This window comes from Psammomys obesus, unplaced genomic scaffold (assembly GCF_907164565.1).
Source record: "Psammomys obesus unplaced genomic scaffold, mPsaObe1.curated_primary_1811, whole genome shotgun sequence".
Lineage (NCBI taxonomy): Eukaryota > Metazoa > Chordata > Mammalia > Rodentia > Muridae > Psammomys > Psammomys obesus.
In genome coordinates this window covers 1,658,666-1,676,120 of record NW_026594263.1, presented here as the reverse complement: position 1 = coordinate 1,676,120, position 17,455 = coordinate 1,658,666, and the positions used below count along the sequence as shown (strand labels likewise).

General features: G+C 38.1%; 1 protein-coding gene and 1 non-coding gene across 2 annotated transcripts in view; both read right to left on the bottom strand.

Moving 5' to 3' along the window:
- Mid2 (midline 2) overlaps positions 1-17,455 on the bottom strand; it is a 104,520-nt gene that overhangs the window by 79,362 nt on the left and 7,703 nt on the right. The window contains exon 2 of the mRNA XM_055618377.1: positions 12,141-12,856. Within this exon, the coding sequence (XP_055474352.1) occupies positions 12,141-12,856 (716 nt within the window). The remainder of the gene's footprint in view (positions 1-12,140; positions 12,857-17,455) is intronic.
- On the bottom strand, positions 11,031-11,141 carry LOC129685048 (U6 spliceosomal RNA). The gene has a single exon (XR_008721432.1). It is a non-coding gene; the product is annotated as a U6 spliceosomal RNA (small nuclear RNA).

The window sequence follows — 17,455 nt, the reverse complement described above, 5'->3', positions numbered from 1 at the left end:
TTGAACTACTGTTCAGTTACTATGTACTGAACAACATAGTAAGAGTCTCTCTCTCACACACAACAAAACAAATATTGTTTGTATTCAGGAATCAATAAACAATTTAGTTTGGCTAGAACATAGGATACAAGCATAGAAATGGATATCAAAACTCTGTTTTGCTGGTTGTGATTATACACACCCTTAGTCCAAGCACTTGGAAAATAAGGATATGCAAACTTCTGTCAGTCTCAAGCTAGACAGGGCTATAGAGCAAGTTTCAGGCCAGAAAATACTACATAATGTGAACCTGTGTTGGGGGTGGGCTGTTTTGAGGGTCTTGAATGCACAAATGGATTTGTACCCATTTTCTTTAGTATCAGGGGTTTACCAAGGCCTGTTGAGTAAGGAAATGAGATAATCATTTAGGATATTAACCTAGCAGCAATATGGGGAACAGAGCAAAACAGGAAGATCTGGGAGGCAGGGACACTGGTGGTGAGGATTCTGCAATATTCAAGGCAGTTGCAAATGCAGGTCTGGGCCAAGCTCAGAGGATAATCAAGAGAAACATGTTTCAGGAAAAGATCCATCACTGTCAAATGTGCAAAGACCAAGAGAAATGTGAGAATTTGTTTTGAAATATGGGGGAGGGGCGTATTAGGTAATCAGAGGTCGTAGGTAACCTTTGTAAAAGGAGTTTCAATAGGGCTTTGGAAATAGATGCTAAATCATATGGGGTTAGAGTAGATCAGAAGGCTGCAAGCCTAAACTCGTCAACAAAAGTTCAACCATCAAGTGAGTGGAACAGAGCTGTTTGATCAAAGGGTCTGGTGTAAATTAGAGAAGGGAAATCACTAATAAATCCAATCAGTGAAAGATTTCCTCTGGCTGACTACTCCACATTCCCAGGTAAACGGGAACCCTGAATATCAAAAATCATTATACTGACAAATTTGATAAATAGCCCATTTCTTGGCAAGCCCAGAGAAGAAAAAAAAAATATTCAAAATTCTGTTTCCCGCTGTTTCCTGTTTCCATTCTAACATGTGAATCCATTGGGAGAATGTTTTTTTTTAACAAGTACATGTGACCTGTTGTAACACTGGCATCAAAATTGATGTATCATAAATAATTCACATTGCAGAGCAGGAATAAGACCCCTGCTGTGTGTTCCTCACTGATGGCCCTGAACTGAGACTTATAGCTTGTATAAAGCTACGGAAAACAAAAATTAGGGCTGAACACATAATTTGGGGTCTGGTTAGACTACAGGCCATCCCAAAATTATGGCAAATGGTTAGTTTGCTCTGGTTCCTAGCAATTTGAGGAATGCCAGTCTGTTTTAACAACACAACTCAAGAACTGACAAGATGACTCTAATTTCGACCTTGCTTCATTAATGCAAAAAATGCTTTGAAAACTAAATCTTTGGCTAATGAAAACACCATCTGTTGATGGCTTTTTGCCACTGTTTTCTTACATTATGAGATGTAATTTGGGGGGAAACACTGAACATTTTCTTCCTTCCTAGTCATTTGTAAGGAATTAAAGCCTTCTTTAAAATTGGAATTGATTCTCAATAACTAACATATTTGAAGGGAACCAGTGAACTGAAGCAAAATGCCTAGCACTCACAAATCATTTAGAACTAAAATTTCTGGGCTACTTTAGGTTTGAATGATGTGTTTGATTTGGCCACATAATTTTCTTGTCTATACCATGTCTAGTAAACAAGATTTATTTGTGTGTGCTTGAGTGTGCATGCACACTGAATCATTTCATGTCAAAATAAACATGTCTCTTTGTTATTGTAATTCAGCTTTGAAGAATCCCTTTGTTTTGCTCCTTATGTATTCCAGTTAATGATGGGGCTAGGTTCCCTGTGTCTGAGCCCAGTGACTACAACGTTCTCAACCAGGAACCAGGACAGCAAAAGAGTCAAAGTGGCAGGGAAGATTGGAAGGGAGATATCTGCTGGGAGGAAACAGAGACAGGAGATTGGCAGAGAGAGCAGGATGAAGTTTCCATTTCCTGTTGCAAGAGGTTACCTCTGAGTCTTTCTGCATTTTCCTTTTGTGAGGGTGAGAAGCCATTTTAACTTATGAAACTCTGAGACCCTCTTCACCTTCCACTGGCTACATTCTAAGGTCTCACAAAACTGTACATGTATCTAACCAGCACAAAAAGAAGGAAAGATCTGGCTGGCTTCCGTAATTGGGATTGTTAAGAGGCTTATGTTAGCTAAATTGGCAGCCTACAGTGATTGCATTTCATTTGTATTGTATAGACTTGGCTCCTTTGTGCTCTGTAGTTCCTTTCCTAAAGAACACGATTTTCAGGGTCTTTTCTGAGACTGACACTCAACCAAGGACCATTTATGGATATAATCTAGAACTTCTGCTCGGATGTGGCCCGTGGTAGCTCAGTAACCAAGTAGTTTTCCAAAATAAGGGGAACACGGACTATTTCTAACAGGATCTCAAGGGCAGGCTGTTTGACCCGCCCCCCCCCCCCAGGAGAGGAGCAGTCTGTTAGGCCACAGAGGAGGACTTTGCAGCCAGCCCTGAAGATACCTGATAAAACAGGGTCAGATGAAAGGGGAGGAGGTCCTCCCCTATCAGTGGACTTGGAAAGGGGCAGGGAGGAGACCAGGGAGGGAGTGTGGGGTTGGGGAGGGAATGAGGGAGCGGGATACAGCTGGGACACAGAGTTAAGAAAATGTAACTAAAAAGAAAAATAAAATAAATAAAAAAAAAAAGAACACGATTTTCTATCCAAGAAGCCAGGCACAGGCCACTCTTCTTTCAGACAGCATCACAATTTTCAAAATGCCCTCTCTGACTCAGCTAAATAATTGCTGCTTTTTTTTTTTTTAATTCTCACTTCTTTATACACAGGTTACTTAAGGTTAACTTTCTTTTTTTCTTATTTACTCCCTCAATAAATTTAGTCAGATGTTAAAAAAAATAAATCTTCCTTAAAGGGAGAAGGATTACTCTTAGGGCATAAAGTGGGCCCTACTCTACGCTTGACATGCTCCATTCCATGGAGGCACATGTAGTCACACACATATGAGCACTTACACACACTGACCTGATATAGAAAGTCTTGAAACTGGAAGGGGGTCCAGTTTTTTTTTGTTTGTTCTATTAAGACATCTAGCATTGCCATCAAAGGCCTGTATTCTATCCAGCTTTCCAAAACATACAGGGAGAATATTGTCTAAACCTAGGCAAGTTTACAACTTTGGGGTTTTGATATGGTAACTGAACCTTGGGGCGAGGGTAAGAGTGAGAAAGAAAAAAAAAATCAACCTCTAAGTTAAGTTCTTACAAAAAAAAAAAAGACAACTTCCATGGATCTCCATGTCATGTAATTCAGTTGTGTAAAGCAAGAAACGGGTGGAAATATAGAAGAACAAGGTAGGGGATAGGAAACACGGCGTAGATGAGGAATAAGGACCAGAAATGATTGTGTTTGCATTAAAATCAGAGAAAGTAAAATCATCATCATCATCATAATGTCTAAGAATATAACTCAGTGGTACAGCACTTAAGATGTACAAGGACCTATGTTCAAACCTCAGCATAGCAGGAGGAAGCCAATTCACAAAATCAGAGCGCTGTCTTACATAGATGCATAATAAATATGTGTATATACCTTTATATATACATATGTTATATATATTTTATACACACATATATTATGATATATACATATATGTGTATATATACTTATGTAAGTTATATTATGGATATATACATATACACATATACACTGGTCATCCCAGCACTGAATATGCTGAGGAGGGAAGATCATGAGTTTCAGCCAACAGAGTAAGAGCCTGCCTCCACAGGCAAAACAAATACCTGAGTCAGTGTTATGATACCAATTCTTCAGCATCCTTTTCTTTTTTTTCATCCTATCCATACATGGACATTACCTCCTCCTCCACAAACCAGAAGCCAGAATCTTAATATGCTTTGCAGTTCATTTTCTACCTCCTCCTCCTCCTCCTCCTCCTCCTCCTTCTTCTTCCTCCTCCTCCTCCTTCTTCTTCTACTTCTGCTTCTTTTCACCAAGTGTTTGTCTTAGAAATACTTACTTGCTTTTGCTTCAGTCTGTCACTTTATATATCAATTACATATGGCCTTTCAACAACAGAACACACCATCTGCTCAACAAACTGAAGCCTGCAACCTTATGTTAGAGTTTATTCTTTCTCCCAACATTTATTTGCTGTTGTATAGATACAAGCAATGTTCTATACTGAGATTCAGGTGATGGTCTAGATGTGTATCACACAGGCCAACTCTGTTTAAGTTTTGTTAGAAGATGGCCAGACTCTCAAGCCAGGTGGAATGGGTTGTCACCCCCCTCCTCTTTATCCATATGTCTGCAAACACTGAGCATAGACTCACACCTCCACTTCTGTCTTGACCAGCAATGTTACTCAAACCATTCTGCATGCTTCCCTTCCTATTTGGATGCACACCAGAATTAAATATTTTGCTTAATAGGTAAAATTTACTTGGACTTTCTAAAAAATCTAAATTAGCACTTATTTTGATAACACTCATCATAGTGAGTAAACACCAACTCTTCTCTCCCAGGAGCCTCAGAATTCCATTCTTCTTGCACTGCCCCTCTCCACTAACCAGTCTTTTGGCTACCATCTTTCCTTTGTCTTTCATCTATTCTTCTATGTCTTTCATCTCTTCTAACCATGAGTGCACTGTGAAAGTCAATCCTTGACCCTCTCTCAGCTTGTTTTTGCATGGCTGTACTTCTACACTGAAGCCAATTAAATCTACTCCTCTAGCCATGATTTTTCAGTCACTGGAAAAACTTGAATTTCAATTCCTTCTAGATCCTTTCAGTTCTTATAACATTTCATGGGTTCCATCTGCCAGATGTTTGAACAAACTGTGTTTTCTTAACCAGAACAAACTCATTCCCCGACTTTGCCCACACTTTCCAATAAGGAGGTCCAAAACCTACACAAAGTCTCTCCTACTGTTCCTCCAAGGTTCTCATAACTTCTTCTGCTTGCATTATCTTATAACCATGTTCTTAATTATCTGTCTCTTCTTGTTCCACCAGACTTGAGATTAAGCTGTATTTATCATTGTAACATCAACATCTTTTCTGGTGCCTGGTCAGCAAATGTTTGATGAATGAATGTTGAGTGACCCATAATTACATGTTGCCTCTTCCTTCTTTATTTCTGTCTTCAGTGTCTCCATTTTAAAGATAGTCCCAATTCAAACATCCTTCTTTAACTCTCTCCATCATTTAAAACCACTGCACTCATTCATCAAGCCCTGTCAGTTCCTTCCTCATGGAGTCTTTCCACTTTGACCCTTCTTTGATCATAAATCCATCTCCAATTCTCAGTTCTAACACTGATGACATTTTTTCCCTGACCTAAACACAGGGATTCAGAGCATCCTGTGCAAATCTCTATCATGTTAGCCATAAAACTGAATTGGATTTTTCAACTGATGTGTCTGCCTTTTCTATTAAGCTCAAAGCTCCACTGTGGCAAAGATTGGTGCCTTATTTCTTGTAGCTCCTGCCACAATGCCCAAAATGTTCAATAATCAAAGTAAGTGTTCATTAACTGTCAAATGAATTAAGGATTTTCTACCTCAAATTCCTAATGTTACAGTTTGTTAATGGTTCCTCTCTCTTCAGGTGAGACAAAGAATAAGGCATTATCTTATTATATCAAATGTTTGTGAGCTTAAAAGACATTACCATATTTTCATCTTCAAATATCACTTCTTTAACATCAACAATTTTTATTTTTTCCCTTTTCTTTTCTATCAAGACAGGGTTTCTCTATATAGCCTTGACTGTCCTTAACTAGCTGTGTAGACCAGGCTGGCTTCAAATTCACAGCAATCCTACTGCCTCTGCCTCCCCGAGTGCTGGAATTGAAGGTGTGTACCACCACACCCACCTCTGTAATCTTTCCTTACACGTATTATGTTTATATAAAAGGTTCCTTTATCTAATGGTAACATACAAGATTCTCATCAACCCAAGATTAACCTGAATCATGCATCATTTTTTGAAGTGTTCTCACAACAGTGATTTAGCTCAGTTACTAGTGACTAAAAGACCTGGGGAAAACGATCTCAAAACATAAAAGTGAGAACACATATAATTGGACTTTCTATTTGTTAAACTTGCTCTTAAACTAAAAAGACAATAACAGAAAATATCTTCCGGCACAAGGTCCTCTTAATACTACATGAGTGCAGAGCCAGAGAAATTGATGAAATCTTGAAGGGAAAAAAAACAAGGATTCAGGTTAAGTCTTAGGAAGTAGTTTTAGTAGAGATGAAATTAAAATACACTTACTCAAACACCCACATAAGATATTTTTAGAATTATTCTAGTTTTGTGTTTGTTTTGGAATCATGTTCTGTTTTCTTATTTTTGACACAGAGTCTTGTCTCAAAAAAAGTATGCAGTCCTGGCTGGACCCGAACGCTATATAGATCAGCCAAGCTTCAAACTTGCAGTATCCAAGTGCTGAGATTACAGGAATGTGCCAATATGTCTTTGTCTCTGTTTTTCTGTGATTTTTTTTTTTGAGACACATTCTCATGTAGCCTATGGTGTAGAAATTTTAAATTCAGTGCTGTTTTTCTTATTATATTTAGCAACTGTGACTATAAACACAAGTAAACAAGATATAGAAACAACACTTTCCTCTCCTTCATCGATGGTAATACACTCTGGTCTCTACTGAAGATGTTTTTAACTGAGCACAGATGTCCAGCTCATTTATTAGACTGACCATTAACTTCGCATGGCCTAGCCTTAGGATGGCTATTTTGAGCCTCTAACCCTCTCAAAGGTGTCTACAAAAAGTCTTTATAGACTCATGATCCCCACCTGCTCAAATTGTCAGTATATATCACAGATATTTATCTTCATACATAGTGTGACACATATTTACAGATGCACTGATACAATGACACAGAGCCATTCTCCATCACAGCTTCAGATGATGATGCATACATATTTATGCAAATATACCCTCTTCCCAAGCCAGTCCCTCAGAAAGATATGCATCTTCTCATGTTTATATTCATACTAATACTGGTTCAGATATTATCAAATGATCACTGGTACATAGTTGAGAGGGTATCTGTCTTAGCCAACAGAAGTGGGTGTCAAGTGGTTGCACAGACAATTGACTGGGGAAAGATGGTGGCAGAATGAGAATGGGTGAGAGGATGACAGAGTGACTGAGTATGAAAAAGGACAGTGAACAAAGTGATAAGATTCTAGAATATCTTATTTTCCAACATTTAACTCTTACTGTAGCTTTCCCTTGAACATTCTTCCAAGTCTCATATCTCCCTTCTCTTTGCCTAGGAAAGTTTAGCTCTGTATCAGCTTTTATTCATGTGTGTGTGTGTATGGATTTTATTTTCCAATGAAAGAAGCTTAATCTAGTTGCAGATAATATATTGTAACAAGACTCTTGATATGTAAATGTAGATTTATTTAAGATGTATTTGTAGTGTTGAATTAGAGAAAATTAAACGAGAAAAAGAAAATGTGCTTGTTCATCCTTTTAAGGAAATTCCTCTATTCCTCCTGGTTTTTATCAGCTATATTTTTGGCAGGCTGTGGGCATGGAAATGTGAAGACATCACTCTCAAAGAGAATTATAAGAATCACATCTGATTTATACAAATGTCACCATAAGGTTAGGCAGTTGGAAAATCCAGTAATCAAAATAAATAGGCACTTAAAATTAAGGACATGTCATACTTTTGCTCATGAACTGGTTTTGAAAATTGTCAGTAGTTCACAGGAGGCATTTATAGACTTCCAAAGTATTCATAATGACAAGACTGATTTGTATCTACTAAGATGAGAACAAAATCAAGCTATGTGCACTAGTATACTTCCTACAACATAATTATAACACTGTGCATAGTAGCTCTGGCTTATAATCCTAGCACCAGGAATCAAATTCAGGAAGATCATGCTCAAGGTCAGCCTGTGTTACACACACACACACACACACACACACACACACTCACACACGCACACACCTTGCCTTGTATCAAAAAAATTAAACCCAAAATAGAACAAGCAAACAAAAAACTCACACCAATATGAATACTTAATTTATTTGGATTTCTTTCTTTCTTTTTTTTCTTTTTTGTTTTTCAAGACACGGTTTCTTTGTGTAGCCTTGGCTGTCCTGGATTATTTGAATTTCTTAAAGAGGTACTATGTGCACGTGCTTGACAGACACAAAGGAGGATACTGAAGAAACACAGACACTGTATCTGGCCTCAAGGAATTTACGATGTCTCTGAGGTGTGTTGGAGGAGACTGGTGGGGTTTGGCTTGAGCTCTAAAAAAAAATTGGTTAGAGTTCCCAATAAGCAGGCCAAGGGAAGAACACTGGTTGAAAGTAGACAGAAAAAAAAAAAAACAAACAAAAACTAGATGTTTTAGATAGCTTATCTGAGTAGATGAAGCTAACAAACTTGATAGTTGAGAGGGAAAAATGTAAATGAGCAGCAAATGATAAAAAGCAGATTTCAGAATATCAATCTCATTTCTATCAGCAAGAGAGAGCCACTGAAATTAGCCTCTTTATATAAAACCAACATTTGATAATATAATAATATTGGTTTTTTATAAAAGAAAGAACTGTTATAGAAATTCTGAAATGTGAAGCAGTTTTACAAGAACTGTGGCATATATCATGAAGTAAGGTATGTGTAACTCTCAGGACCATGAGTAGTCTTTGAATTAATTAAACCGCTTGTAATCTTCTGAAGATTGTGTTTCCTGAATCTTAATCCTATAAGCATACTAAAGAAATAACAGTATAAAATGTTATATAAGTACCTTCCATGTCCTTAACTCTATTTTGAGGACATGTTCAAAAAAGAAGCTAGCTTCCAATTACTCCAACCTTTTTCTTTACTATAATGGGTTGTTTGGTTTTTGTTGAACAACATTACAGGTCATTAATCTTAGACAAGGAGGTTAAATACAAAAGTAAAAAAAAAAAAAAAAAAAACATTGCATCAGTTATTGACTATAAAAGTCAGTGTGTTTGTATGTGTGTTGTGTGAGTCAGCGTGTATGGAAGAAGTATACATTATCATTCTTTCCCTTTTCTGACAGAACTTCCTGTTCCTCTCAGGGCCAGGGGAATATGATTAGGTCATCTCCCCCATAGCTTCTGGCTATCTTTCTCCGTTCTCTATAGGAAAAAAAATCAAGGAATCAAGGTGAATAATCATAAATGCTTTTTAATTTTAAATCAATGTAAAGAAGTATGTGAATAGGAGATTAAATCAGGCTTCTCTGTTTAATGTGAACTAATATCTTTCCTACTTGGCACTGGGTGGAGTAAATACCCCTTGTGTCTCCACCCACCTCTTTTCCTTCCTCTTACCCTCCCTATCCCTCTCTCCCCTGCCTTCCTTTCCTCCCTCCCCCTCTCTCTTACACACACACACAGACACACACACGCAGCACTTCCTTTTCCTTTCCGAAATCCTACATGTTCCAGACAACATAACAAACCACACAGTTTGGAATGATTCAGATGTTTCCAGTCTCTATCCAAAAATGAGCAAAAATAGTTTCCACTTAATTCATAAACAAACGTTTCTGCACATTTCTAAAAATTAAAGGGAAGCTATCAAAAATATAGCCACTTTTTCTTCAAAAATTACCAATTAGTCACAGACTAAGGCATCTTCTTATAAAATACACTTGTGTTTCTCCAGCCCTAGAAACAGGGACTATAGCTGTATGATGCCAAATGTCTGATCAATCATCCCATGTTTTCAGCTATTTTGAAGTAGCCACTGTTCTGTAGATATAGGCTTACTCTCCACAGTTTCTTTGTTATCTCAGCAGTACATATGGATATTGGTATTTCTGTGTGAAATATTTTTCATGGCCAAAGCCTTATTATGATCCTAACACCTAAAAATATTTGGCAGTGATTGTTCCACCTTCTCCATATTCCTCACACTTCTTACAATCCACTCCCCATCTTTTGCCATTGTGAAGCTGAAAGTTATATAATTATGTCCTTTTTCTTTATGCTGCTAATCACATACCATGACGTACTGAATGTGTAGCTCCTGGGGCATAAAGTTAAAGTTCAGAGAGGAAACAACAGTGTAAGAGCTGACAACAGGGAAAAAAAGATAGTTGACTCTACCTGGAGACTGGTTTTCATCTCCAGCCCAATTACTAAACAGGTCTATTAACATTAACCAAATCACTTGGTCTAAGAAGTCTCGGTTTATAAAACTTTAAGGTACAAGGATTTAACTAGACCAGGTACATGGCCTAACAATTTGATAACTCTAAGAATTTAAGTCACTAACATTCCCCTCTACAGCATTACAAGAATGAAAGTTTCATTTTCGCTAAAATCAAAAGACTGATTTTTACATACATTAGGTATACACTTGCTTATAACCAAAAAGCTGACAGGTTACATATTGGAAACAAATAATTATCAAAAGAGGTACAAACCATTGTTACTGTGACACTCTAACTATACAATAGTATGCAGTAAATTACAGACATGAAAATGTCCCCTATTCTGAGTGCCCTTACCCTTACCAACATTAATAATTTTCATGCAAATTTGAACAAGTTTACCAAATTATAAGAGAAGGAAAGCCTCGGTTGCCTTCTTGCTTCACCCCTCCTCCATGCTATCTGAGCCTTTCTTCTAGCCTGGCTTATGTACACATACTCTACTTGGGGGTGCCAATCTTACTATTCATTTGAATACTTTATTTCGTAATGAACACAATGCAATTAAAAGTGTGATGATATAATATCCATTGTAGAAATAACAATTATTTTAAATTATACAACAATGTGGGGAATTAAACATTTAAGTTTTATATAACAGAATCTAACGTACACTACAGGTTTTAGTCCTCCGGGAGTCCTTAGACATTACCAAATTTAAACTTTCTAATTAAAAATAATTTTTCCATACAATAATATTCCAAATTTGGAAAAATATGGAATGCTTCACAAATTAGCATATCACCCTTGCACTGGGGCCATGCTAATTAATCTTCTCTATATCATTCCAATTTTAGTTTATGTGCTACCAAAGTTAGCACTAAACATTTTACTTGTCTGGAATCTATGCTAAGTAGCTTCCTTCTTTTGAGAAAAAGTATACCACATATCAAGAAGACAACAAGAATCCAACAGAGTGCTAGATCTGACATTTGTGAACATCAAAGTGAGGTAAAAGGACTTTCAAAGTAGGCACTTGGACTTGCAAATAAATATTATTTAACTTAACTTCACAAAAATACCCACTGAAAACAAAAGACTGGCAAACTGTAAGATGGAGCCTGACAAAATCAAATACTAGGTTAAATATTCATTGCTTTCAGTTTAAATTTTTAGTTCAGCTGTGCGACTATACCTCCTGCTTTTGTGATTTATTGATATAAGAATTAGCTCTAAGTTAAGTGCTCAACAGCAATTTGCAATGACTAATGTCAAACATTGGTTTCTTTGTAGTACTGAGGAGGCATTTTGTTGTTTTTGCAGAGCTGGAGCTAGAATCCAGGGACTTGGCAGTTGCTTGCTAGGCAAGCACTCTACCACTGAGTCACATCCCCAGACTTTGCAAACACAAACCTATACTAATGTCCTCCACAAATCTCTCATCTACATAGGTACACTCAGACACTGACACCCACACCTCCACAGAGACCCACCCAAATGTATGCAAATTAGTACATATGCTAATTGCAGTACACCTACACAGGTATTCACATACTGAAAAGTCAAGGTGGAAAGATCATGCATAGCAAAGATATGTAATGTGCAATGTATTACAGAGGAGAGAGACTGCTATTACCCTGGTGAGGTGACCCCTGAGCTTACTTGCCCAGAATTGAACAGAAACACATAAATGCTAGCAGGTTTGTGTAATAGATAAGTTCTAGGGAAAACTTGCAGTGAGTAGGTTATTCCCTATGAAAACAATTTGAAGTTGACTTACTTGACCTGTAGAAAAAGTGGTCCAGTTTACTGGAAAGCTTGCTGACTGTACAACTATGTATTAAATGAACATTGTGAAAGAGGAAGGGAATTTTGCTTACCTTTAGTTTCTCAAATCGATCATTCAGAGAAGCGACCTGATGGTCTCGGTGACGACCCACCAGTTTGCATAAGGCACAGATCAATTGGTCATCAGATACACAGTACATGTTCACCTTCTCATTCTCATGGTCCAGGCAAGTAATCCCTCGAAGATGTGTGTCTGAAACTGGTTCCACCAGGCGATGGCTGGTGAAAGGTTTCTTGTTAGGGTGTGTGGCCCGAAGGCAACGGTCACAGTAGGAAACCTCACACGTGATGCATGTCTTCACAGCATCTCTTGGAGGGTCCTGCTCACAAAATTGGCAAGCAATTCGCTCACTAGACATGGCGGAACTAGGCCTGTAAGTCCTCTCCCCGCGGCTCTCACTTGGAGAATTGGGCCCACTGACTGAAGCCTTTTGGAAGCGATCAATAATGTTCTGCAGGGTCACATTCCTCTTGAGGCCATCCAAGCCCCGGTGATTCAGCGAGATAACATACCTGCATGTAGGGCACTGAAAAGCAGTAATGGGTTCAATGGATTCACCGGAGCTGCAGCTTGAAACCAAGATGCGATGGGCACAGCTGAAACACAGGCTATGAGCACAAGGGAGCAGAAGGGGGTCTTCAAACAACTCAAGGCAGATTGGACAGGTCAATTCAGACTCCAGTGTTTCCATCTTTAGTGAAAATAATCCTGCTGAGGCATTAAGAACCACAGAGGCTTGGCTTTCACCTGCAAGTAAGACAAAGTAAGACTCATTAAGCATTTCCAAAGGAAAAGTGATTATAAAATAATTATATTGTAACCAATGGAGACTTGCAGCCTGATAGACTCTCCAGGGATGCTTAAGAAACAGGGATTACTGGGAAATTAATCAGGAAGCCTTTCTACACCCCACTCTCCTTCAGACCATATTTTAGACACTTGCCTGAGATCTTTATTTTTCCTTCACTAATAAATAGAAGCAAATGACCACCTCTGTGTCTCAGTTTCCTGATTAACATTACCATTACAGCTCATACAATTGGTATGGCTCATCCTGTCCTAAATTCTCCACTGACATCTCTTCTCTGAGACTGTGATGAGTTGGAGTCCCTACAAATTTCTCAGTCCTTATTCTCCAACATTATTCTCTATTTCCAGTCAAGGCAAGATATAAGGGCTGCTCTTATTTTACATCCAGTGGAAGGAAAACAAGGCTAGATTTCAAGCTAGCTCACTCCTGCCTGCAATAATTTCATTCTAAGCACTTGCATGAGAAAAAAACAAAACAAACAAAAAAATGTACATTATTCCATTAAATTCTTTCAGGACTGTGAATACGGTTTTATTACTAGGCCTGTCATACATATACTTAGGAAAACAAGGTTCAGAGTCATTAGCAAGCCGATCAGAAACATAAACCCAGAGCAGAAATCAGTCTCATGCCAATGTCTGTACTTTTCCCCCTACACCTTCTCTTTAATCATCTCACCTCTTCCACTGAAGTTATCTTGACTCTTTACAAAAGAGTTTCTAAATGGCCCTCTTCCGCTTCTATTTTTGTGTCTCTGTGTCCCTCTGAGCCTGCCTGCCCCTTTCTGACTCCTTCCTCCGGAACTATCACCGTTTGACACTGTACTTCTATTTCAACCCCTTTCAGAGTTTCAAGCATTCCACAATGTGTGTGTTGAAAACTACCTAGGCTGGTCAGAAGCATTGAGGACAGTCACATCTACATGGTGACACTTACATAAAATCAGTTAAGGTGCCACAGCTCCCCTTCCTGAAGAGGGTGCTGTATAAACTCTTCTGTATAGAGAAATATCTCTTCAATTTCATATGAATCCAGAAAATGTATTCCCAAATCAATATGACCCTTAAATCCCACTATGAAATTAAACTTGGTGAAACACATTCTGGGTCACAATTGCCTTAGGAATGTTAACTAGAGGCTTCTGGACCTCCTAGAAATGTCAGCAGTGTGTGAGTGCCATTCACATTCATTACCTGAAGAGAGTTATTCATAACTCTTAAAGGACCCTTCGAGGAGTCCTTAACAGTAAAGTCTAACACCAAGAACAAACAAACAAAAGAAAATAACAGAAAAGATAGACAAAATACAGAAAATTATGTAAATAAGCTACATCTTATATTATTTTCACAGAACTGCAATCAGTTAATATATAGATTAGTTAGTTAAGATCGCTGATGTCAGACTGAGGCTGACCTCTAACACCTGATCTTCCTGTTTTCAAGTGATGGGATGGTGGGCATGCACTTCCATGCCTGGCACTCCAGTCTATTTTAGTTTACTATAACAGAGAAATGTCATTAGCCATTTTGAGGGAATGAATAGTTTTTGAAAGTTCCTCAAGCATTTGTTTATTCATTTCTCATTTATTAGGGCTCCTGATTCTCATTAGTCGTGCTTCAGCATGTCTGCAACTATCCTCCATTTTCCCTACCTCTATGACTATCTAAGCATCATTACAATGCCAATTATTTTTTTCACAGTCTTATTTTAAAAATAAGTACTATCATTATGAAAAAAGTAATTTGTCCAAGGTCATACTTGCTCGCAAATAGTACAGCAAATGCTCAAACTTGAGGGGGAAAAAGCCCTCTAGAAATAAGCTTGTATATTTACAGCCAACTTATTTTAGCAAAGAAAGCATAATCCTAACAAACACTTTTGGGTGAACTTCATCCCCACATGCACGAGAAATGAAGTCAGCAATTAAAAACAAGGAAATCATGAAATTTGCAGGCAAATGGTGGGATCTAGAAAAGATCATCCTAAGTGAGGTCTCCCAGAAGCAGAAAGACACACATGGTATATACTCACTTATACATGGATATTAGACATATAGGATAAACATACTAAAATCTGTACACCTAAAGAAGCTAAGCAAGAAGGAGGACCCTGGGTAAGATGATCAATCCTCATGCAGAAAGACAAATGGAATGGACATTGAAAGAAGGAGAAAACAAGTAAAAGGACAGGAGCCTACCACAGAGGGCCTCTGAAAGGCTCTACCCAGCAGTATATCAAAGCAGATGCTGAGACTCATTACCAAACGCTGGGCAGAGTGCAGGGAATCTTTTGAAAGAAGGGAGAGATAGCAAGACCTGGAGAGGATAGGAGCTCTACAAGGAGAGCAACAAAACCAAAAAATCTGGGCCCAGGTGTCTTTTCTGAGACTGATATTCCAACCACAGACCATTCATGAATATAACCTAGACCTCCTGCTCAGATGTAGCCCATGGCAGCTCAGTATCCAAGAGGTTTTCCTAGTAAGAGGATCAGGAACTGTCTCTGACATGAACTCGGGCTGGCTCTTTGATCACATCTCCCTGAGGGAGAAGCAGCCTTGTCAGGCCACAGATCAGGACATTGCAGCCAGTTCTGATGAGACCTGAGAATCTAGGGTCAGATGGAAGGGGGGAGGACCTCCCCTATCAGTAGACTTGGAGAGGGGAATGGGAGGAGATGAGGGAGGTATGTTGAAGTTAGGAGGGAATGATGGTGGGGGCAACAGCTGGGATACAAAATAAATAAGCTGTAATTAATATAAAAAATAAAAATTTAATAAAAAAAAAAGAAACCTATCTTACAACATTAAAAAATTCAAACTAGGCACTTGAGAGGTAGGGGCAGGAGGATCATTATAGTGAGTTCATAGCAAGTTCAAGGCCACCATGGACTACATAGTGAGATCTTGGGCTAAATAAATAAAGAAAGAACTGATGATGGATCAATCATCTAAGTGTAAGTATCAAAATAACAAAGCCTTAGAAGAAAAGATCCATGTAAATCTGAGATGACTTAGATTAGACAACAGGATTTTTTTTTTTTTAAGATGACAGCAAAATCACAAGCAACCAATACAGATAAATGTTACTTCATCTAAATTTAAGCCTTTAGGGCTAAAAACAACCCCATCAGCAGACTGAAAAGACAAAGAATCTTCAAAAGACGATAAACAAATAGCCAGTAAGCACATGAAAAGACATCCAACATCATTAGCCATTAGGGAAAAGCAAACCAAATAAACACACTAGAATAGCTATAATAATACAAAGCAAACAAACAAAATGGAAAGTAGCAACTGACTGCCAGGATGTGGAGAAATTGAATCCCTCATATATTGCTGGTGTGAATGTAAAATGGTGCAGCTGCTTTGGGAAATAGTTTGCCATTTCCTCCTGAGTCAAATGTAAAGTTCCCATCTGATCAAGCAATTCAACTCCTAGGTATGTACTGAATAAAATAAAAGATGTGCTCATTCAAATATTCATGCACACCAGTTTTCACAGCAGCAATATTCATAGTAACCAAGAGTGAAACAACCAAAGCCCATCATCTAATATATAAAAAAATCAAAACATGATTTATCCATATGAGAGAATATTATTTGTCTATAAAAATGAATGGAGTACTCTTAGATGCTGCAATTGGATAGCCCTTTAAAATATATTTCCAAGTGAAAGAAGCCAGTACAGAAATGTAATATATTGTGTGATTCCCTTTATATGAAATGCCTAGAACAGGGAAACTCATAAGAATAGAAAGCATAATAGTAGTCAAGGCCTAGAAGAGTGAAGGAGTGGGTGTAACTACGAATATGTATGTACTTTCTGGAATTTTGTCAATGTTCTGGAATTTGATAGTGGTGATGACTGCAGAAGTTTGGGGGTTTTTTGTTTTTTTGTTTTTTTTACTATATTAAAAACTATTGGTCTCTATACTTTAAAATGATGACTATTATGATACACAAATGACATCTCAGTTTTTTATTTTAATTTTAATTATTTTTATTTATTATAATTTATTCACTGAGTATCCCATCTGTATCCCCTGCCCTTGTCCCCTCCCAATCCTGCCCTCCCTCCCTCTTCTCTTTCCTGTGCCCCTCACCCAGTCCACTTAGATAAGTAAGGTCCTCCTCCCCTTCTATCTGACTGTAGCCTATCAGGACTCATCAAGACTGGCTGCATTGTCTTCCTCTGTGGCCTGGCAAGGCTGCCCCCCATGGCAGCTCAGTCTCCAAGTGGGTTCCCTAGTGAGGGGAACAGGGGCTGTCTCTGACATGAACTCAGTTGGTGGCTCTTTGATCACCTTCCCCCAAGGGGTGGGGCAACCTTACTAGGCCACATCTTAGTTTTTAAAAAGAGACTCAAATTGAGCTCAAACTCCAGACTAGACTACATATAGCTAACTACTATATAGTGTGAATGTATTGCAAATTATGTGATAATATAGTGCCTATAAACTCGATTGGATTGCTGCTGCTGCTTCTTCTTCTTCTTCTTCTTCTTCTTCTTCTTCTTCTTCTTCTTCTTCTTCTT